Source organism: Asterias amurensis, chromosome 8 (genome assembly GCF_032118995.1).
Source record: "Asterias amurensis chromosome 8, ASM3211899v1".
In the NCBI taxonomy this organism is placed as follows: domain Eukaryota; kingdom Metazoa; phylum Echinodermata; class Asteroidea; order Forcipulatida; family Asteriidae; genus Asterias; species Asterias amurensis.
The window spans coordinates 13,836,710-13,861,425 of NC_092655.1; the positions used below are offsets into that span (position 1 = coordinate 13,836,710).

Genomic DNA, 24,716 nt, shown 5'->3' on the forward strand with positions numbered 1-24,716 from the left:
TGCCGGCTGCGTTTGTCATCTTCTCAAGCCCCCCCCCCCCTTTCCTTTATCAGACATGCCACGGAGAACTAATGATGACTGCAAATCATGTGTTATTTTGAGGTGGTTTCATTCTATGTGCATTAAAGGGAAGGTACACATTTGGTAATTACTCAAAACACATATTAACTTAAAAACTCAAGCATTGGGGAGCTGTTGGTAATATAAAACATTGTGGGAAATGACTACCTCTGAAGTAACGTAGTTTTTGAGAAAGAGGTAATTTTTCACTAAAATAGTAAAAGACTTCTAGCTAGAAGTCTTTTACTCCTATCTGAAAGCACACTAATTCGTCCAACAAGGGTGTTTTTCTTTCATAATTTTCTCGCAACTCCGATGACCAACTGAGCTCAAATTTTTACAGGCTTGTTATTTTATGCTTATGATGGGATGTGGGATACACCAAGTGAGGACACACCGGTCTTTGACAATTACCAAACGTGTACTTTCCATATAACTGCACATACATTAATGAAACGCAAAATCGTTCCACATCTGTGTTTAATCACAGCGTGTCATTTTAACACCTCTCGTTTGGTTTAAACATCGTGTGAGAACAGGCTGTGAAGCTGTAATGAGGAATAAGTGAGACCATCTGGAACTGCAGTCACAAAAATGTGCACAAAAATACTAGAGTAAAACTTGCCTCATTTGATGTGATTGTGGACATTATTAGGTGAAGTTAGGTTTGCTCAGTGGTTTCTCGACGTGCTTTTCACCTCTGTGGAACCTGGTCCGGGTTTTGTGGATTCGGTTTTCAGTCCCTACATGGCTTCGCGGTTTCCACTAAAGGGGTTTTCCTCCCGTGTCTTCTCAACACAGAAAATTGGTGTGATGTCTCCATTAGGATACTTTGCCGACTATATAAACTGCTCACAAAAAGTTAGGAAACTTTTTTCAATCAAGTATTTTTTTCTTCTTCATTTATTACTCTGTTTGTATACAATTATATATCAATGCAAAGCTGAGGTGTTCCTCTTTAAAATGATACCACATTTAAAATGATGACATGTTGCTGAAATTGGCTTTATGGATGACAATCGGGCAAAGTCACAAACCAAATGTGCCAAAACTACCGTTATCTGGGCTGAACAGTCAATAGGTAATGATCAATAGTCAAACCGGTCGATCTTCAGAACCATGACTGGTTTTTTGCACCGGTGAGAACACCACAAACAATTACCCCCCCCCCCTCTCCTAATCTCTTGAAAAACGCCTTGTTTGGGTATTTGCAAGACTCATGACTGAACTTCGAGTCTCAATATAAAGTGGATTAAGATCAGCAAGTTGTCTCGCTTGCTTGAATTACAGTGTCAATTGTTTGTTCATACAGTGACACAAAATATTGCTAATTTTGGCACATTTGATTTACGACTCTGTCTCTTTCTCAGTCATGTGGCCAAGTCCAGCTACATGTCATCATTGCAAATGTGGTATCATTGCAAATGTGGTATCATTGCAAATGTGATATCATTGCAAATGTGGTATCATTGCAAATGTGGTATCATTGCAAATGTGGTATCATTGCAAATGTGGTATCATTGCAAATGTGGTATCATTGCAAATGTGGTATCATTGCAAATGTGGTATCATTGCAAATGTGGTATCATTGCAAATGTGGTATCATTGCTTTGCATTGATATAATAACTTAATACAAAGAAAGTAATAAATAATAAAAAATATACTTGATTGAAAAAAGTTGCCTTACTTTTTGTGAGCAGTTTACATGTAATTCAGATTCAGATCACATACAAAGTTGTGATCTGAATGAGTCTACAGTTGGTTCTGCGTTGCACTCTGTTCAAAATGGTATTAGTTTATGATTTATTTACTGGTATTATGAAGGCAAATTTTATGAATGCTCCTAAATTTAACAGTTACACACGGGAAACCAGGTAGCACGTTTACCAGTAAAACACGGGAAACCAGGTAGCAGTTTCCGTTGTTGACAGTGACAAAACAAAACTACAAGGTAATTCCAGGGAGCCTAAAACCACAGGAAATATTGAGTAAGAATGGTGATACGTTTTGTGGGAAACGTAAACATTTGAAAAATCAAGGCTGTTTGCCAATTTGACATTCCATGAAAGTGTATTGAAACTTGCATTTTAGAAGTTGGGAGAATAATTGGGTTTGGGTAGTCGCCGCTCAAAACGTACGTATCACGCGTGATAAATACTGCACATCAAATATCTATAGATTTCTGTTAATTAGTTGAGCGCCTTGAATTGCAGGCTACGAGTTGCAAGAGTTTAGCCAATGGCGCTACGCCCCCAGTGTCCATTCCCAGTCTTTTCATCAAACCTTTGTTTTGATTGGTCAATTATTGAAACCCGAGAGATTCATTAACCTTCCCAAATGCCCGTAATGCTCACCTTTCCTCCCCACAAATCATACACACCAGAGAGTTCTCCTCTGACAATTTGATTTTGATTTCTATGTAAACACAGCGCTGTCAAATACCTGTGTAATTGCCAAGCCCCGGTGGACAGACAAGCCCGAGAAAAGCTACGGGCTTTTCCATTGGGTTTGGAAATCCGACCTTAAGTGCAACATTTTATTCAATAGAACTTAAGCGCGACTCTGCAACTTTCCTCTGCAACTTTTAAGCTTGATGTCAAAAAGGGACTCCCACTTCACTTTTTTTTTGTTCTCTCAAATTTTCTACTTTGACCGGGGGTGGTTTAGTAAGTGGCTGCATTTAAATTATATTACTCTGGTGTCTGCCTGGTCCCTAATGTACATAAAGTGTAGTGGCCGATCCCTGAATACGTGTATATACCATGTGTCAAATGCAGCTTCCATCCGTATTGTATCTCTGCTACACTTTTATGTTCCGTTCCAAGTCTTTAAATGCACTGTACACGTTTGGTAATTGTCAAAGACCAGTGTTCTCACTCGGTGTATCCCAACAGAAGCATAAAATAACACATCAGTGTATATGGGTAAAAACCAAAAACTAATATTCTTTATCCCCGATGCAAACTTAACATCTATTAAATCGTTTGCAGTACCCGCTGCTAAAACATAGGATTCGAACTGCCTCTAGCTACCGGGCAATCTCGGTGGTCTAGTTGGTATGACACTGCTCTAGAATTGCAAAGGTCGTGGGTTCGAATCCCACCCGAGTAAAAATGCCTGTGATTTTTTTCACAGGACTCGGGAAAGTACTGAGTATACAGTGCTACACACATCGGTGTATATGGGTAAAAAACAAAAACTAATAAACCTGTGAACATTGGAGCTCAGTTTTTGGTCATCGAAGTTGCGAGAAAATGATGGAAGAAAAAACACTCTTGTCGGACGAATTTGTGTGCTTTCAGATAGGAATAAAAGATTTCTGTACTTTATTGAGAAATAACCTCTTTCTCAAAATCTATGCTACTTTAGAGGGAGCCGTTTCCCACAATGTTTTATACTATCAACAGCTCTCCATTGCTCGTTACAGAAGTTTTTACATTCATATATTTTGTTTTGAGTAAATACAAAACGTGTACATTCCCTTTAAAACGTATTTTAAAAACAAAAGGTATGCTTTGCCTTTAAAGGTGTTAACTCGTGAAGTTTCCTGGGCAATTTTTTCCAGCAAACCGTAACATTTGACTTTCATATGGTATAGGGATAAAATAATTATGTTCACCAAATATGCGTGTACCTAGAATTACGTAGGAAATCAAACACAATCCCATGTGCGTATCCCGCCACCAAGCGTCCTAAAGTGTTCAGTTTGGGTAAGAGTTCGATGTGACTACACCTTTAAGCATAATTGCTATAGCCAATGGTTTTGTATAAGTAAATATCCAGGCGCCAAAAATATCCGCTTTGCAGGCGTTTGACACGAGAGTAATGCTCACGTGATGTCAACATACCCTCTTTCGAAACAATACTTGAGGGTAAGGAAGGATGTGTTCTGGGTAGTGCTTCCTTTTGGAGATAAACTATTTTACTTTAAAGGAAAAGACGCACATTGAATTCGTCAATTAATGTTGAAAGGAAAAATTTAAACTTCATTGATGGTGTAAAATTGTGTAGAAAATGGTTGTCGTTAACATGTTTGCAAATACGTCTTTAAAGCTGTCACGGCGGGTATGGAATTAATGTGTGCTCCCCAAACCAATGCTTCACTGCACCACATTTTGTCAGGAAACTGCACAGAAGTTGGTACATTTATTCCCGCCAAGTTTGATGCACTGCACGTCTGGTCCTTCAAAGGCTGTTCAACCGAAGCCACACCCATCGTTCTTCATCACAACCTTAAGCACACTCGGCAAACTTTGCTTAATAGATTCAGTTTCTCCATGGTTCAAATTCACTCACAGTCTTATTATTTATTATTACTATACTTAATGCTAATTAATTTGATGACGGTTGTGTCAAAGTCTATGAGAGTTCATTTTGTGTATGCAAATGAGTTTGACCTTGCTTAAGGCCTTCCACATGTAGGCCTATGGTACACTGTACCAATTCTACCTCCATAACATAAAGCTACCGCGCTATGCTATTGTGAAGTCAATATCAAAGAACTACTTGCAAGTAGTGAAAGTTACTGAAGCCAGCAGAGTCGTGTGTCTTTGCTTTTAAATACGAACGTGATACCCACACACAGCGTCAGTTGAGATCCACGGTGCTCGACACGGTGGTGGTTGCATGTTGGACCGGTAGTAGCTGCCCGTGATTCTGACCGGGTGAACCGGTATACCTCGACGTGACGGCCACGGTTAAGGGCCGGGGCGCTGTCTAAAGTCTACAGGGCAGGAACTCAATAAGATTCTCGGCATGGAGCTGATACGGTTGTGTTGCGTTTGGAGGAATATGAAGCACGCACGAGTTCAAGAGGTTTTGCAACTGACTCTCTTATATTGTAAGTGCGAATTTATATTATTTTTCGTGGTAGACGGCTGGCATGTTGTTGGTATGTAAGACCAGGTGGTACTTACTTTTACTTTTAGGTCCGTCTGATTAGGGCAAACCCTCGTTATAGCTGAGTGTTTCCGTAGCCTGCCACCACCTTTTCACTCATTTTTACCGAAAGGAATAATTACCTATTTTTGAGTGAATTATGAACTAATTTTTTTCATAACAAATGAGCGTGAAAGGTTTTGGCTGGATATACGGACTTTTCCCCCGCCTCGTATATATTAGCTGAAAATTTGTCTCTAAAATAGTACCTTTTATTCTGGAAACCATTATGGGTTGTGGGGGGGGGGGGAAGGGGTGCACAGTGTTTGTCAATCGGGCCCGCGAGGGGTGTAGGGTTTCAGGTTTTGGGAACCCGGTAATAGTGGGGGTGCGGGGGGGGGGGGGGGTTGCCTGGCTGTAAGAGTTGCCCAGGGGCGCGTCCGGGAGGCATTTTCCCCTGTATACATCGAGATTGCCACTGTCGTAGTACTTTTCAAATGGGAGTTGTTTTGTTTTTCTAAGTCGATTTAAAAATTGGAATTCTTAAACTTTTTTGAGGGTGGCAATTTTAAAGTGCAGAAGACAAAAAATACGCCCGGCAGCCGGGCTGAGTTTGCCTGTTTAAGGAATTCAGTGACACCATTTTCACTTACACATAGGGCATGGATTCGAACTCGCCTACTTTTCACTCATGTGCAAATTATATTAAAGAGATCCGGATGTTGTTGGAAACTTCTTACTGTTTGGATACTATTTAATATCGTCAGCTCAAACATAACTTCAATAACTGGCTCAGTGTAGTGTAGTGCCGCAATTAATGAAGCATGGCGTAACTAGTAGCTGTGTCTCAAAGTTCAAAGTTCACAGATTAACAAATAAAGTACAGGGTTTATACAGAAAGTAATGGTGAAAGACTTCTCTTGAAATATTATTCCATGAAACGCTTTACTTTTTGAGAAAACATTAAAAAATTGTCAATTCTCAATATCGAAAATAACGGATTTGTTTTAAACACATATGTCATGACACGGCGAAACGTGCGGAAACAAGGGTGGGTTTCCTTCGTTATTTTCTCACGACTCCGATGACCGATTGAGCCTAAATTTTCACAGGTTTGTTATTTTATATGTTGTGATACACGAAGTGTGGGCCTTTGGACAATACTGTTTACCGAAAGTGTCCATTTAAAGACACTGGACACTATTGGTAATTGTCAAAGACAAGTCGTCTCACTTTTGTATCTCAACATATCCATAAAATAACAAACCTGTGAAAGTTTGAGCTCAATCGGTCGTCAAAGTTGCGAGATAACTATGAAAGAAAAGAAAAACACCCTTGTCACACGAAGTTATGTGTGTTTAGATGGTTGATTTCGAGACCTCAAATTCTAAATCTGAGGTCTCGAAATCAAATTCGTGGAAAATACATTCTTTCTCGAAAACTGCTCCACTTCAGAGGGAGCCGTTTCTCCCAGTGTTTTATACTACCAACCTCTCCCCATTACTCGTTACCAAGTAAGGTTTTATGCTAATAAATATGTTGAGTAATTACCAATAGTGTCCACTGCCTTTAAAGGAACACGTTGCCTTGGATCGGACGAGTTGGTCAAAACAAAAGCGTTTGTAACCGTTTTTTATAAAATGCATATGGTTGGAAAGATGTTTTAAAAGTAGAATACAATGATCCACACAAGTTTGCCTCGAAATTGCGTGGTTTTCCTTCTACTGTGCGAACTAACATGGTCGGCCATTTATGGGAGTCAAAATTTTGACCCCCATAAATGGCCGACGTGTTAGTCGACGAGGTAAAAGGAAAACCACGCAATTTCGAGGCATGTTTGTGTGGATCATTGTATTCTACTTTTACAACATCTTTCTACCCATATGCATTTTATAAAAAACGGTTACAAACGCTTTTCAAAGACCAACTCGACCGATCCAAGGCAACGTGTTCCTTTAAGCAGAATTATGCGAGCGTGAATAAGGTTACCAACCAAAATACCAAGTCACATGTAGCTACTTGTTTTGCAGCTCTATATGGATGGTGCCCTGGGCCTTACTGCAGAGAAAAATAATCTAGGCCTAGATATACCGTTTTTAAACCCTCCAGCTAGGTACCTGTTTGGTCACAACGCCCCCGTCGTCACCGATTTATCATGCTTCTAGTGTGTTGTTTACATGTCCATGTATTGGCTATTGATTCTTGACCATCTGAATGAAGTTCTATAATTTGGTGTCATCTACCATTTCAATTAAATTTGCTCTGCAAATCGAAAACGTTGTGCTGGGGACGAAATTGTTCTCTTCGTACTTTGTTACAATCAACTCAAGTGATAATAAATAAGCCGGCATTTATGACTGGAGTTAAATATCATTTATGATATCAAAATGAGACTGTTTTTAATTGGCGTCAATTATCCAGCGCAGCTGGTATTTGGCTCAAATTAAAACCCGGGTCGAAACAAGAACTCTCAGTGCTGTGTTTTTTCGTATGACCGAGAATGCAAGGAATTTTTTTGAAATATTTAACGAAATCTTTAAGGGTGTAGGTTTCAACCACCTGCATGCTAAGAGCGCCTAAAGAAGCTAAAGTTGTTTCAACTGTTGGCTGGTATGCGCGTAACCATCTTAAAGGTAACCGCTGTCAACACATAGGATTCGAACTGCCTCTGGCTACCGGGCAATCTTGGTTGTTGTCTAGTTGGTAAGACACTGCTCGAGATTCGCAAAGGTCGTGGGTTTGAGTCTCAACCGAGTATAAAAATATGAACTGCCTCTAGCTATACATGGCAATCTCGGTGGTCTAGTTGGTAAGACACTGCTCTATAAATTCAACGGTCGTGGGTTTGAATCCCACCCAAGTAATATGAACTGCCTCTAGCTACCGGGCAATCTCGGTTGTATAATAGTTGGTATGACACTGCTCTGGAATTGCAAAGGTTATGGGTTTGAATCTCACCGAGTATAAAAATATCAACTTCCTCTAGCTACCGGGCAATCTCGGTGGTCTAGTTGGTATGACACTGCTCTAGATTGGCAAAGGTCGTGGGTTTGAATCCCACCCGAGTATAAAAAATATCAACTGCCTCTAGCTACCGGGCAATCTCGGTGGTCTAGTTGGTAAGACACTGCTCTAGAATTGCAAAGGTCGTGGGTTTGAATCCCACCCGAGTAATATGAACTGCCTCTATAGCTACCAGGCAATCTCGGTGGTATATAGTTGGTATGACACTGCTCTAGAATTGCAAAGGTTATGGGTTCGAATCCCACCCAGTAATATAATTGTGATTTTTTTTTCCATAGAACTCAGGAAAGTACTGAGTGTACAGTGCTAACAAACATTGTTGTATATGGGTAAAACAGAATTAATATCTTAAAGGTGTTGTGTCGTGGTCAGGCTGTCTGATGCACCTGAAGTTGGTGCCGGGCATGCAGAGTGGGGGTTCTGGTCCCGTTCTTGACACTTGTGTATACCTTTGACTTTTTGGAACCGTTCAATTGTTTTAATCCTATATAAATGTAGGTGTCTACAATAAAATTAACATGTGAAAATTTCATTTAAAAAGGTGGTTGGGTTTTGGGGATTACGCCGAAATCCTGAGCGAATGATGTGCACACAGGGAGAATAGTCCTCAATGTTTCTCTAAGATTCAAATTTTGGAGCGTAACAACTGATAAATAATTAGTCACATGACCACATTATAACTTCGAAGTAAAATGTTTCTCAAAAGGCTTTATACCGTCGAAAGCTGCTGTTTTTATGTTGGTTTTTTTTTCCCCAGAGTGATTACCGACCTTCCCTTTAAAGTGTTTGACTCTGTCATCATTAGTCTTTCCAATGATGTGATTGTGTTATTTATGCACTGTCACAGGTTGAACAATACCCCTGTGGGTATTTTGATTTCATAAGTCAGAAGTTCCCTCCAGTATTATCATTTTTTTCACCTTTGGGGCAAAGTAACACCCTGCTCTGGATTTCTCTAAAAGTATCATTTCGGGAATTGAAACGGACCCAAAGTCTGTAAGCAGATATTTTCCGCTGACATGGAGTATCGGTGTGTGTCACTCTTGAGTGTCATTACCGGTAGCTGTTAACTGTGTCAAGGTAAAACCGTGCTAAAGTCATGTCATGGTTATAGGTTTTGGCTACTGGCTATGGGTACAGCTAATGCTATGGCTATATCACTGCAAATGGTTGTAGACGTCACAATGACGCAGCACAGTCACCCTGCTCTGGATTTCCCCCAAAAGTATCATATCATTAATTGAAACGACACCCAAAGCCTGCAAGCAGATATGTCCCGCTTATCGTCGAGTACAACAGTTACCACTTTGCAGTGTCGCTATACCGGTAGTTGTAAACCATGTCAAAGTAAAACCGTGCTAAAGTTATGTCATGGTTATAGGTTGTGGCTACTGGCTACTGGCTACGGGTACGGCTAATTCCACTGCTAGATCACTGCAAATCGTTGTAGACTGTCAGTGATATAGCACATTCTCCCTGAATGTTTTCTCAAAAAGTAAAGCATTTCATGAAATAATATTTCAAGAGAAGTCTTTCACCATTACCTTCTGTAAACCCTGTAAGTTATTTGTAAATCTGTGAACTTTTTTTCTGTACCGTGACAGTGTCCAATGGCTTTAACTCCTGGCCTTCTTTTTGTGTTTAAAGATTACCGATAATTGGTTCACATGGAATGTAACTTGTCCTATCTCGGCCGCTCTTATTACACTTTAGCCCCTTTTTGTATGGATACCTGTACTCAGTCTTTTCTCAAAATGTCATTTTGGAGTATAAAGGTTGTTGGACATATTATTATTGTCCCAATGAATACCTGCAAGTTAACAAAGTATATGCCTTAACTCCTGGCCTTCTTTTTGTGTTTAGAGATCACATATGCTGGGTTCTAGTATAACTTGTCCTATCCAGGCCTCTTATTACACTTTCGCCCCCTTTTTGTATGGATATATGTACTTGCTTTTCTCATAATGTCATTTTGGTGTAAGGTTGTTGGACATATTATTGGAAGGGCCGCTCATAGTCCCAATGAATACCTGCAAGTTTACAAAGAATATGCCTTAACTCCTGGCCTTCTTTTTGTGTTTAGAGATCACATATGCTGGGTTCTAGTATAACTTGTCCTATCCAGGCCTCTTCTTACACTTTCGCCCCCTTTTTGTATGGATATATGTACTTGCTTTTCTCAAAATGTCATTTTGGAGTAAGGTTGTTGGACATATTATTGGAAGGGCCGCTCATAGTCCCAATGAATAACTGCAAGTTTACAAAGTATATGCCTTAACTCCTGGCCTTCTTTTTGTGTTTAGAGATCACATATGCTGGGTTCTAGTATAACTTGTCCTATCCAGGCCTCTTCTTACACTTTAGCCCCTTTTTGTATGGATATATTATGTACTTTATTTTCTCAAAATGTCACTTTTGGAGTAAGGTTGTTGGACATATTATTGGAAGGGCCGCCCATAGTCCCAATGGTTACCTGCAAGTTTACAAAGTATATGCCTTAACTCCTGGCCTTGTTTTGTGTTTAGATATCACATATGCTGGGTTCACCGGGACAGAGGCCATGCCCCGAGACCAGGGAGACGAAGAACATTAAATTAGGAAAAGGCCAACCCAAATTAACCTGCAATTATTGAAATCACGGGATAGGGATGTCTCACGGTGGCTGGGACGGCACCCCCAAAGTGCGGGTCTCGAGCTTAAAACACCAGGGTGTAGTTTTGAAGCGGCTTTTATGGATCTTGGTGACAGGTTGTTTTCTCTGTTCTTAGAAGATCATACTACGTTTGACACTGATAGAAACAAATAAAATACACCGACTTTGTTAAAGGAATCGCATATCTATTTATTGTAGATATTATGCCTACACAATCAATCTAAACTATATGAACTATTTCTAAACTATTTCTAAACTATTTCCAAACTATTTCTAAACTGTTTCTAAACTATTTCCAAACTATTTCTAAACTATTTCTAAACTATTACTAAACTATTTCTAAACTATTTCTAAACTATTTCTAAACTATTTCTAAACTATTTCTAAACTATTTCCAAACTATTTCCAAACTATTTCCAAACTATTTCTACACTCACTAAACTATTTCCAAACTATTTCTAATCTATTTCTGAACTATTTCCAAACTATTTCTAAACTATTTCTGAACTATTTCCAAACTATTACTAAACTATTTCCAAACTATTTCTAAACTATTTCTAAACTATTTCAAATGGTGGTATCGTCTTTGAGATATATAAAAAAAAACGGAGATGTCCACGCACGAATAACAACCCGTATACTCACCAACTGAGAAACGTTTCTGACAGAAACGTTTCTCATGTTCAACTTTGGGGGGATAAAAATTTCCAATTTGGGTTGGATATTTCCTAACCATACTTTCGAAGTGAATCCTTAAACGGAATGCTTTATCAACAGCTTAATTAAAGTAGTTTAAAGTAATAACTTTTTTATAGTATTTACCAAGGAATGCCAATTGATTAAAGACACTGGACACTTTTGGTAATTGTTAAAGACCAGTCTTCTCACTTTGTGTATTTCAACATTTTATGCATAATGATAACAAACCTGTGAAAATGTTAGCTCAGTTAGTGGTCGAAGTTGCGAGATAATAAAGACAGAACAAACACCCTTTTTGTGTGCTTTCAAATGCTTGATTTCGAGACCTCAAAAATCTAAATCTGAGGTCTCGGAATCAAATCCGTGGAAAATTACTTCTTTCTTGAAAACTACGTTACTTCGGAGGGGGCCGTTTCTCTTAATGTTTTATACTATCAACAGCTCTCCATTACTCGTTACCGAGAAAGTTTTTATGCTAACAATATATTTTGAGTAATTACCAAATTGTCCACTGCCTACGTGGAAGCAGTGATGATAATAACTGTGCCCAAGTTCGTAACTATGTTAAGAAGAAAATATTGCTTAGCAAGTTTCTTTGCTGTGAGCAATGAGTGGGGCACCAGTTACAACAATGTAAACTTTATAGAATTGCGGTTGGTAACCAGTTTCTATTAAGCAAGACTTTTCTGTGCTTAGCAAGTTTCTTGTATGCTTACAGGCTATATTAAATTGGGCCCTGGGGTCGATTTCACAAAGAGTTAGGACTAGTCCTAACTTAGGACTAGTCCTAGGAGATATACAAATTGCATGGAATGTCCTAAGTTAGGACGAGTAACTGGTCCTAACTCGAGATAAGACTATCCTAACTCTTTGTGAAATCCACCCCTGGAGATACTATGTTGATGTTTACCCACTTTGAATCAAGATAATGTACGATAGTAACCTTGAATTATTGCCTTGGAACGAAATCGGCGTTCAAAAGAGGAAAACGGCACGGATTTGCTGTCAAAAAGCTAAAATAGTTTTCCCTGCCGTTGATTTAAAGAAGTTAAAAGCGGACACGATCCAACTGTGTCCGTAAAGTGAAACTTCCGATTTCTGTGATTGGATGTAATGCCCCCATGCGGTGAGATCGGTCCGGAGGGCGCCACCCTCCGAGGTTAAAAGTAAAAGTCGCCATTTTGAGCCTGAATGCAGGGTCATTTACTTTGTCCAGAGCGTAACTAGACCTGGCCGGATTCATATTTTGTCGTTAGATATCTGTGGAGAGTATAGATAAAGTTACCATGTTTGCAAATTTTAAACAAAAGTTAATGGCCTGACGTTTCGACCCTAGCAGAGTCTTTCTCGAAGGCTAAAATGACAAAACAATAAACATGAACACTTAGATACCTGTTCGTATGTTGTGTTGCCATTCTTTTTAGCGTTCGAGAAAGACTCTGCTAGGGTCGTACGTTAGGCCATTAACTATTTGTTTGAATTATTCTATACCATTGTATGTCCATTTGGTTGGTTAGCAGTTTGCAACAGATAATTCTATTTTCTTACGTTTGTAAATTATTTAATTGTTCTGCATGATTTTCTCAATAATAATTGTCATTCAAAATGCAACCTTCGGCTACCTGCAGTTAATTTATTTTTACTAGACTTTTTAACCGTTTACACTATGAGTCGTCAACCACCGGTTCTTTTCAGAACCAACACTACTCAAATGGTGTTGCCACAAACCTCTCTAAGTTATACTTCCACTATGCATTTTCCAAATCATACCAATTAAAACTTGATTTTTCTGTAAATAAATATAGAAATTTAGCCGGAGGTGAAAATGTTGTATATTTTATGAAAAATGTGCGTGGATTTCCATTTTCGATAAAACTTTTTTACTTGTCTTTTGAGCCCTTAATAATTGATTTCTTTTTTGTGTACACAAATAGAGAAATTTACAACGAAAATTAAATTTCTACTGCATTCTAAACTTTTCACCGTTTTTTTTAGAGGCAATAAACTTAAAGACACTGGACACTATTGGTAATTGACAAAGACTAGTCTTCACAGTTGGTGTTTCTCAACATACGCATAAAGAAACAAACCTGTGAAAATTTGAGCTCAATCGGTCGTCGAAGTTGAAAATGTCAAATATTTATTGAATGAACACCATGCACTTGTAGGCATATACAACTGGACCCCGAACTACTTGTCAAAACCATATCTTTAACATCAATCATACAGCTGCACTGAATCCAAAAACATATAACTGGATGAGATAATCCCTAAAAAATTACGATCTTGGCTTTTTGCATTGACCCCCTTCGCTGTGCTTTCCCCCATGTCAAGGGGATGTTTCCAGTAACAAGTTTACAGTTTTTGGTATTCTACAATCGTACACACAATCCGTGGAAGAGACAAAACGCGACAGGTGTGACCTTTATTATAAATAAAATGCCCCGACGCTTGTGGTTATTTACAACAATAAAAAGAAAAAAGAAAAAAACTTGTTTTGACTTTTGTGACAAAACTCTGTTACAACTCAGTACACAAATGTACACAGATGCAGAAAAGTGGCTTAAGTGCACTGAACACGTTTGGTAATTATTCATAATATTGCAGTGTGGGAGAGCTGTTGTAATAAAACATTGTGATAAACGGCTAGATCCCCCTCTCTCTCTTGCTCTCTCTCTCTCTCTCTCTCTCTGAAGTAACGTAGTCTTTGAGAAAGAGGTAATTTCGCACCTTTTGTTGGCATCTTAGAGCACACTTTGTGCAGCAAGGTTTTTTCCTGCTATTATTCGCTTGCAACTTCTATGGCCAGTTGAACACATATTTTCACATAATTCTTGTTTTATGCATATGTTGGGTAAGGGTCTTTGACAATTACCAAGTGCACATGTTTGGGAATGCCCTCCCCCTTCAATCCTATTTTAAAGTTGCAGTTCAGCTAAAAGCTGAAGCTTCATCACTTCTTAAAGTGTAATTGTAATGTCAGCGGGGATAAGGACACGAACACCACAGTTTATCTGCGGTTAAATACAAATTTTCACAGAATTCTTGTTTCATGCATATGTTGGGTTAGGGTCTTTGACAATTACCAAACAAGTGCACAAGTTTTGAGAACAACCCCCCTCCCTTCAATCCGGTTTTAAAGTTGCGGTTCAGCTGAAAGTCAAAGCTACATCACTTCCTGAAAGTGTAACTGTAATGTCAGCGGGGATAGCGATACAAACACCACAGTTTATCTGCGGTTAAATAGTTCAGTTATGATAACTCATATTACTTTTGATGGACAGAATAGAGAGATATTGAAATTAAAATGTACTGAGCTTAAAGATACTATGTCAGATTTTTGGCCGATTTGACCCAAAAATGTTGATTTAAAATTCAATAGGTATTTTGATGGGGGCGAGAAAGTTACAAGCTTTCATTTGAGCCATTGCTCGAAAAAGTCAATTAGTAGTAGCAGCAGTGAAATAAACTGTTAGCTCAACATTAGTTTTGTCGGGATTCCGACAATATATCACGTGACCAATTCTTATGTGTTTTATAAGAAACGTTTTAAATTGTTGTCATGGTTCCTGACGTAAAAGTTTTTAAAAAATCGTTAGAGCGGGTGATACTCTTTGAAATACTATTCACTCAAAAAAATATATATTCTTTAATGTTTGGGGCCAACAATCTGACATCATCTTCAAACCGTGAACTTGCCAGAGGAGGAAGGGTTGGGCTTATGTACCCTTATTCTTGCACAAACAAACCTTGACCTTTGTGACCTGTTCCCAATTTCACAAAAAGATAGCTAAGCACAACAAAATATGCTAACAAGAATATGGTTACCATCAGCCAAAATACCATGTCGTGTACAAATTGTGACTGGTGCATGTATCAGTTCTGCTGAGCAGATAATAATTATTAAGCAATATTTGCTGCTTAAGCAGTTCTATGATATTGTGTACGGATTTGAAAAATAAATACTTTATCCAAAACTTACCTGGCTGAAATAAATATAACGTAGTACCTTGGGAATTTGTTCTTGTGGCCGGTCAGTTCGTGGAAAACACAAGTTACATTGAAAATTGATCCCCACGTTGTGGTCCATTAATTAGGAAAACACGTCCAAACAATTTGAATAAAATGTCTAGCTACTTTAATTGTCTCTTAAAATGGAAATTCTAATAATTGAATGAAGTGAGCTGTTGTCTGTTTTAAATGACTTGATTGAAGTAAAGCGATTCGATTTAAACGGAGTGTATATGCCTCTGTTAATATTACTCAAAGAATTAATTATCATAAAAACATACTTAGTATAAAGAGCCATATACTATAAAGAAATGTTGGAATTATAAAAAATTGTTAGAAACGACCCCTTTAAAGTATTGTTTAGTTTTAGAGAAAGATGTAACGTTCACTACACAATTTGAATCTGAGAAAAGCTTCAGCATGAGCTTTTCTCGAGCAACTGAAGGCACACATTTCTATGCACGAATGGGTTTTTTTCTTCATTAATTTCTTGCAACTTCGATGAGCAATTGAGCCCAAATGTTCACAGGCTGGTTTTTTGTTTGCATACTGTTGGGCTACACCAAGTGAGAATACTGGTCTTTAACAAAAGTATACACTGCCTTTAATGGATATAAACACATCAGCGTGGGGTATAACCCAAACATCGATGGATTTATTTACCAAAATACCACAAAACGTGTACGTGTACAAACAGTTCTCTTTTAAAGAGACTGTTCCCGCACCACCGCTGCCAAAAAGCCCTCTCAAGACCCCACCTCGAAGTTGAACTTGAGAAGCATAACGGCCGAGGGGAATTCCAGAAATGAAATATGACTGAGTCCAAGAATAAAAAGCTCCCCCATGTCAGGTATGTCACTCTGAAGTCACCATCGATCAAGACGGATCAGAATGACTTTTATGGTTTATACTTCCTTTGACGTCAAAATCTACGACGCAGGGGACCCCGTTTTTAAATCTAAATTTAGTTCAATATTTCTGGATGTTTTTGCCTATTTGCAGAGTTGCCAACTTTCTTAGCTGATTCTGCAGAAATTAAACCAATCTGTCTGTGATCTAAGAAACAAATTTGAAAGGATTACCGGACCGATGGCTTCGTTGCCCTATACTCCTCTCTATATATTATAATAATATCTAAGTCTTATAGCGCCAAACAAAGTACTCAAAGCGCTGAGTATAACATACAAACTCTCAGAATGATAGGTAATTGCAGTGATGAATTTTGAGACCCAATTATGTAGCACCTTTGTAAGGATTTACAAGGTGCTACGGCGCATACAGCAGCCACAGCCAGGAACACCGGGGTAAACCCTTCTCCTTTCGAAAAGTGCACTGGGTTCTTTTACATGCGTTACACAACAGATGGGACCAACGGCTTTACGTCCCGCCCGAAGGATGAAGCAATGGTTAAGTGTCTTGCTTAAGGACACAAGTGTCACGGCTGAGGATTCGAACCAACACTCTGCTGATCAGTAACACCAGAGTTTGAATTCGGTGCTCTTAACCGCTCGGCCACGACACTCCTCTGCCCCAATCCGGCGAACAAAACCTACGGCGTACACCCATTCATAAAAAAACTTACTTGGTAACGAGCAAAGGAGAGCTGTTGATAGTATATAAATAAATAAAAACATTGTGAGAAACGGCTTCCTCAAAGTTTGTGAGAAAGAGGTAATTTCTCATTCAAATAATAACAAAAACTTCAGGCCTGAAGCCATTATGCATCTGAAAGCACACAAAACTGTGTGACTAGAGTCTTTTTTTCTTTCATTATTTTATCGGAACTTCTTCACCAATTGAGTCAAAATTTTAAAAGAATTCTCATTTGATGCATATCTTGGGATACACCAAGTAAGAATACTGGTCTTTGACAATAATTATATACCAAAGGTGTCAAGAGCCCTTTTATTAAAGGCAGTGGACACTATTGGTAATTACTCAAAAAAGTTATTAGCATAAAATCTTACTTGGTGACGAGTAATGGGGAGAGGTTGATAGTATAAAACATTGTGAGAAACAGCTCCCTCTGAAGTGATGTAGTTTTCGAGAAAGAAGTTATTTTGCACGAATTTGATTTCGAGACCTCAGATTTAGAATGTGGTCTCGAAATCAAGCATCTAAAAGCACACAACTTCGACGACCAATTGAGCTCAAATTTTCACAAGTTTGTTATTTTATGTATATGTTGAGATACACCAATGAGAAGATTGGTCTTTGACAATTACCAATAGTGTCCATGTCTTTAAAGCATGAACTTGAACTAAAGAGAAGTTTCATGAACTGAACTTTTAAGCTGTACTCATTCCACTCTCCGTTGATGGAAATTGTAGAGTCTAAAAATCCTAAGAATGCTTCACAAGTTGTGAAAGTTAGTAAACAAACTATAGTGTCACCCTGTCATGGATACTGATCACATTTTGATTTGTTTGTAGTGGATGTCAGGGCCAAGTTTCACGGCTCTGCTTACCGCCGAATAATGCGCTTACGGTCACCATTCTCCGCTCACGCGCAAGCTATGTAAGCGAAGAATGCCTGGTGGAGTACGCACGCACACACAAGCCAAAATTCCTTGCTAACCCTTGAAGTACGCTTTCTTCCACAAGCGCTGTTACTTTCTTACAGCTTGGCCCAGTTTCATGTTGCTTGACAAATTTTTTTGCTAAGCAAACATTGAAACGGGCAACAGCTACAACAACGCAAACCTAGGTTAATTTGGGCTGGTATGGTAACCTTATTCTGCTAAGCAATACTATTATGTGTTTAGCGTTTTTTGTTTGTTAACACATCTATGTAAAACAGCTCTAGTGCTGATTTTTGTTTCCTGTATAAAGATTTTTAAATAAATAGTAATAAATAATAATAAATAAATATCAAATTGGGCCCTGGTAGCTTTTTGCCCCGCTGTGGGTGGACCTACATCACCGATCGGCTCAACCCGGCGGGCCAGGGTGGCTCACAGAGTTGTTGCCTCGCGGTAGCACATCGGCCTTCAATTCCACGATCCCATCAACCTTTTTGTTGAAGCGTACGATTTCGCAGTTTGAATGTTCAACAACAATTATCTTGATCCGCATACCATGTGGGGAAGAAATGGCACACGCAGGATTAACAAAAAAAAACAATGGACAGAAAAACAAACTTCCCCTTTCTTTGTTTATTTCCCCCGTTTGCTTACGGTTTGGAAGTTGTTGGTTAGTTGTTTTTTGCTGCTGCTGCTGCTGCTGCTGCTGCCAATGCTACTGCTGTTGCTGCTGCTGCTGTGTGTTAATGTTGTGAATGTTGTTGCTTCTGCTAGACTGGTGTTGTCGTAGCTGTTGTTGTTGTTCTTGTTGATGACGGATGCGGCTAGTTTTTGTTTTGTGGGTTGCATTTTCTTTCAAGTAATCAACGATAATTAACCCCAACTGATGAAACTATGAGATCGCAGCCTTTTTTTTCAATCCATACTAAACCAACTCGCCCTGAACTCTGGATCGATTCAATCGGCATAATATTCAAAATCATACACCGAGTAACGAATATCCGTAATCGATACTAACACTCGTCACCGCGAAGCGTTGATTTAGAGTTGACTCGCGCCATTGTTGTGTCAACAACTATAACCCAGTGGGATAGCACGACGGGCATCTACCCCCCCCCCCCCCCCACCCCCAAACACATACATACAACCTTAAGGAACCGGTATATGTGGATCCTGATATTGTTGTTATATCAATTCCCTTGGACAAAGAAATTCCTTGTGGGTTCGAGGTTGAACAAAAATTCATCGTGGGGTCCATACTTTCATTTATGTGCAAAATACCCCGTAAGGCCGCTCACGTAAGCTCACATATGTGTTTCGCAGTCACTGTGTGGACATTCCTTTGCTGAACACTGTAAAAAAACAAAAACAAAACTGTGTGGGCGTACGGAGCCCCTAAAGGGACATTCCAATTTGTTTTTTGAATGTCCCTTTAGGGGCTCCGTATGGGCGTGTGTAAGTCCACATAGTGTTTCACGTCCCTAAACACTATGTGTACCTCTTTTGTTCTCAGGTCCACACTTCATTTGTAGGTAAAACACGTGCACACGCCCGAAGCCAGAAACAAACTCGTGTGGGAGTAGGACTGGGTCCGCATAATTTTGAACTGCCTAAACTAAGTGTGTTACACTTTTCTTAATGGTTCAAATATTAGCAAAATTGTTCTTCATTTCTTAGGCGGTCATTATCACCCTTATCCTTTACCTCTTCGCTATAAAGACGGGCCCAGCTCAAGATAATGGTCCTTGAGTCAAAACTGACAACCACAAAGACATGTGGATCAAATAAACCTTCACAAATCCAAACCTCTGCCAATCTTCTTTTCAAAAAGATAAAAAGAAATCGTCTCGTGAAGGTGATATGGCGTAACATAGTTTGCATTCTCGGAGATTACAGATGTAAGTCATGTCAATGGCTTTCTGCAAGGTTAAATTAGAACAATAGTCTATATGGAGGCTCAGGTTTGTAGAGAAAACAGAACATGCACTTCCATCGTAACTTGATTCAAATTGCTTAACGCGCTCCAAGTCGTTTGTATTTAGGACACCTGTTGCACCATATCGACACGGTGTACCTTATATTGATAAGTTAATATTTTATATTGGTAAGTTGTCCTTGCCAAATAAATTGTTATTGGCAATAATTGTCAGAGTCATTACCAAACGAAGCGCCTGGAGCTTCTTTTAGGCGGATCTTGGCAACATATAAGTTCCGGTTAAACAGACCCTTTAAAGGCAATGGACACTATTGGTAATTACTCAAAATAACTATTATCACAAAACCTTACTTGGTAACGAGTAATAGGGAGAGGTTGATAGTATAAAACATTGTGAGAAACAGCTTCCTCTGAAGTGACGTAGTTTTCGAGAGGGAAGACATTTTCATCGAATTTGATTTCGAGACCTCAGATTTAGAGTTTGAGGTCTCGAAATCAAGCATCAGAAAGCACACAACTTCGTGTGACAAGGGTTTTTTTTTTCTTTCATTATTATCTCGCAACTTTGATGATCAAATGAGCTCAAATTTTCACAGGCTTGTTGTTTTTGTTCATATGTTGAGATACACCAAGTGAGAAGACTGGTCTTTGACAATTACCAATAGTGTCCAGTGTCTTTAAGACTTTACTTTCTGCCCAAGTTGCTCGTGGAAACATTTCAAGATGGCGATGACGCCCTTTTGGCTCCAACAACTCTCACTAATTCTCAAGAGCTCTTACCCGAGGTGAAAGTGAATGCATGTGTGTGAGTGTGGCGCTTGGGACTCGAAAGAAAAATAACTGCAAACGTCTCCAAAAGTTCGCTTAAAGTGAAAACAGCCTGAAGGGGTTGCGACGCAACTTGCGAAGGATTACGCCCGTAAAGTGCCATGGGAACTGTTAAACCGTTACCATGGTAACTAATGATTCTGCTGTGCAATGTTGTCATCTTGTGAACAGGCTGGGGTTTCCTTTTTTAAAGGGAAGGTATGCGTTTCTTTGAAAAAAAATCTTCGAAAATGGCCAGTGTCGCCAACTCGCAACTCGCAACTGTTTATTGTTCAATGAATTGTGAATGACTAATTGATTTAATTTTGAGAGTTGACAAGTTCCATTTTCATTTTCTTCAACATATCTTTAGTATCTGGCACTGTATACAATATGAGAAATTTCTTTAAAGACCAGTCTCGCCAGATTAAATAAGCTTTTAAAACATATACTTAGGCAGAACAAAGTCTTTTTCAAAGTCGCAACTCTATTTTTATCGGACAACGAGTGCATCAAAAAATGAATGTTGACCATGTCCACCCTTTAAAGTTTTGAAAGACTATTGATTTTATTTCTAGTGTTGACAATTAAGTTTAATTTCCTTCAAAATAACTTTAGTACTGGGCACTGTATACAATGGGGGAACATTCATTGTATATTAAATTCAAGAAGCTTTCAAATACGTTTGTAAAACAGAGTCTTCAAAATCTGCAACTGTATTTTTATTTGACAATACATCCCAAAACTGAATTTGAACCTGACCCCTCTTTAAACTTGTGAATGATTAATTGATTTTATTTCGTGTGTTGACAAGTTCCATTTCCTTTAAAAAAAACTTTAGTGATATTGGGCATTGTAAACAATTGGAGAAATTCTGTATCAACCGATCAGTGTCAACAGATTAAATAAGCTTTTCAAAAAACAAATATGTAAGTTTGCAGGTCAAGGTCTTTTCAAAATTCGGAACTGTATTTTTATTGGACAATGAGTACATCTCAAAACTGAATAATTGTTCACCTTGAACCCTCTTGTGGGACTGTATGTGGCACTGTGTACAACGGGGGACAATTCTTTAAAAAATGTATCTGTGTCGCCAAATTAAATAAGCTTTCAAAATATAACAGTATATTGTTTGCAGGCCAAGGTATTTTCGAAACACCGTGCTGCACTGGTGAACCGGACTATTGGTGTTGTGCGCTTGCCTCTGTTTATGCTATGTGATCCGTTCCGTCGCGCTGGTTGTTTAGAATACCCATACCAAAGAGAAATGACACATGCCACTTTTAAAGGCAGTGGACACTATTGGTAATTGTCAAAGACTAGCCTTCACAGTTGGTGTATCTCAACATATGCATAAAATAACAAACCTGTGTATAATTTGAGCTCAATCGGTCATCGAGGTTGCGAGTAATAATGAAAGAACACCAACACCCTTGTCACACGAAGTTGTGTGCGTTTGGATGGTTGATTTCGAGACCTCAAGTTCTAAATATGAGGTCTCGAAATCAAATTCGTGGAAAATTACTTCTTTCTCGGAAACTATCGCACTTCAGAGGGAGCTGTTTTTCACAATGTTTTATACCATCAACCTCTCCCCATTACTCGTCACCAAGAAATGTTTTATGCTAACAATTTTTTTGAGTAATTACCAATAGTGTCCACTGCCTTTAAGCCGTGTTTCTATTTGACTTTTTCTTCCGCTGCCACGCGGAAAGTTTAACCGTGACTGGTTTTAGTGTAAATTCTACTCTTTCTCTCACTCTATATTATTATGTACCCTTGTCTTTTTAAAGGAGATTAGAGATTTATTCCCCTTTATTGAAACAGCTAAATAAAACATACTATCCAGTAATTGTTTGATAGTAATGGTTTTTGGGTATGGGTTTACATTTGAACATTTCATAGGTCGGAGATAGTAGCGCGGTATACGGAAACAACAACGATGACACACAAGATAAAAAACACTTAAAGCGCCACCATGCAGGAAGTAGCTTGGTATTTGCAATAGTTAAGTCCGTGTTTACTCAAATCCTGCTGAGTGGTTTACGCAGCTAAAAGCTCAAAAGGCTGACAGGTAGTGGTTTTAGAACCTACAATCAGGTGTAGTGATGTATAAGCTTATACCAGTACATATTGTCATTTCCTTGTGACATTTAACAATCACATTCAGTTTTGCTTGCAAGTGGCAGGCTGACATTTCTCGATAAGCCGCGCAAGGTGACTGTAGCCAACACTGTGACTCGCTGTGTATAGGCCGGCCTACTCATAGAATTAGGGCTATTATTCCAAAACTGATCCAGCAAACCCATTGTAGGGTACCTATTGGTTCGTTCCGCTTCATTTGGTAGGATCATTTGTATATCAGTTCATCGTTCATATTGAAAAACGAACTAGTACTGCTATCGGTAGTTACAATTTTTGTGGTGTGTAGGTTTTTGCTGTCTGGTTGGAAACGAAGCTATCGAAGTTCATCCATGATCGAAGTGACCGTGCAATTGGAGATGTATACACCGGGGAAAACGCGTCGCAAGCCCGGCGGCATGTCGGCAAGAAGCACGCTTACCGTGAGCTTATTTCTCTGTAAGTAAAACTTGGATTAAGCAAAGTAAAGTGTGAAGTTATGGTTTACATGTCATTAATTTAACGGTGTCGATCCATGTAGAGAATAGTGGTCTTTTGCTTCAAATCGACCTGTGTCATTTGCTATATCTTGCGCAGCATTTTTGTGGTGCATGCACAGCACAATAAACACTTTCCAATCAAAATTGTCTACCAGTTACAAAAGTACGCTTATTGCAGGCACATTCAGCAATCATTTACTGCTTAGCAAGTTTGAGGCAAGTCTGTAAAATTGACTCACATAGCTGTTATTGTCGAAGATGACTTTTATTATTTATCACACATGTAGAAGTATTGATCTCTAAATGTGGAAGGATGTTCCAATCCCTATGGCATGATACGGGTGTCTTTTCTGTATTATTCAGGGCAGAAGGGGGGATTATTTTGGCCTCGATTGTCTAGTTTGCATTCCTGCTGTGGCTTATTATGAAGCGTTAACTCACCTGTGAGGTCGGAGTTCGGCATAAAAAGAACAAGTTTACAAAAACTGATGCCTCCTAATTGGCATTTTTAAAGTTGAGTAACATTAGACGATGTGACCTATGTTTACATTCAAACCGCCCTCTGTTGAAAAAAACACTGTCTCGTTCAATGGAATTAAGGATCAGATCCACCACAACCTGTCGCCCAAAAATGGATATAACCAACAACTTGTACATTGATTTGATAACTTTTCTGTGATGACCCTTTCAGGCATGTCTGTTTCAAAGGGTACCAAGGCATTTTCTCTTTGGTAAAGGGCCACCTATGATGCATTTTAAGGGCACCAATACATTGGCCAGGGTTGGATGCAATCGCCTTCGTTGCCGTCGAGTGAAGTATCAGGCCGGTGAAAAGTTCTTTTAGACAACAGTTTTAACATACTGGTACAATTTTTTGAATATTTAAACCAAACATTCGTACATTTTTGACAATTTCAGTCCTGTCACACGACGTCATGTTACGGACGTTAATCTGGGCAGGAATAGTCCTTAAAGGCAGTTGACACTATTTAAATAATTATTATCATAAAACCTTTATCGATTACGAGTAATGGGGAGAGGTTGATAGTATAAAACATTGTGAGAAACAGCTCCCTCTGAAGTAACGTGGTTTGATTTCGAGACCTCAGATTTAGTATGAAGTCTCGAAATCAAAGCATATTATTCTGAAAGCACACACAACTTCATGTGACAAGTTTGTTTTGTTTCTGTCATTATTATATCGGAACTTCGATGACCGATTGAGCTCAAATTTTCACAGGTTAGTTGTTTTGAGCATAATGTTGAGGTGGTTACTGGGGTGTCGTGGCCGAGAGGATAAGAGCACCGAACTCAAGCTCTGATGTTTCTGTTCAGCAGAGTGTGGGTTCGAATCCTGGTTGGACACTTTTGTCCCTGAGCAAGACACTTAACTATAATTGCTTCTCTTCACCCAGGGGTAAATGGGTACCTGTGAGGGCAGAGATGGTTCTTGTGATTGGTTTTAGCCATGTAGCGCATATAATTGTCGCACAGGCTGTATACTC

General features: G+C 39.0%; 1 protein-coding gene across 2 annotated transcripts in view; it reads left to right on the plus strand.

Annotated features, from left to right (window-relative positions):
- Window positions 1–4,448: 4,448 nt before the first annotated feature.
- The window catches only part of LOC139940871 (uncharacterized), a 31,705-nt gene continuing 11,437 nt past the window's right edge, over window positions 4,449–24,716 (plus strand). Inside the window, exon 1 of one of the 2 annotated variants that reach the window (XM_071937247.1) lies at window positions 4,449–4,901. In XM_071937247.1, the coding sequence (XP_071793348.1) occupies window positions 4,817–4,901 (85 nt within the window). In that variant the 5' untranslated portion in view covers window positions 4,449–4,816. Of the gene's footprint in view, window positions 4,902–22,767; window positions 23,171–24,716 lie in introns of those variants that run through there. The other variant, XM_071937246.1, reaches the window with a different exon arrangement.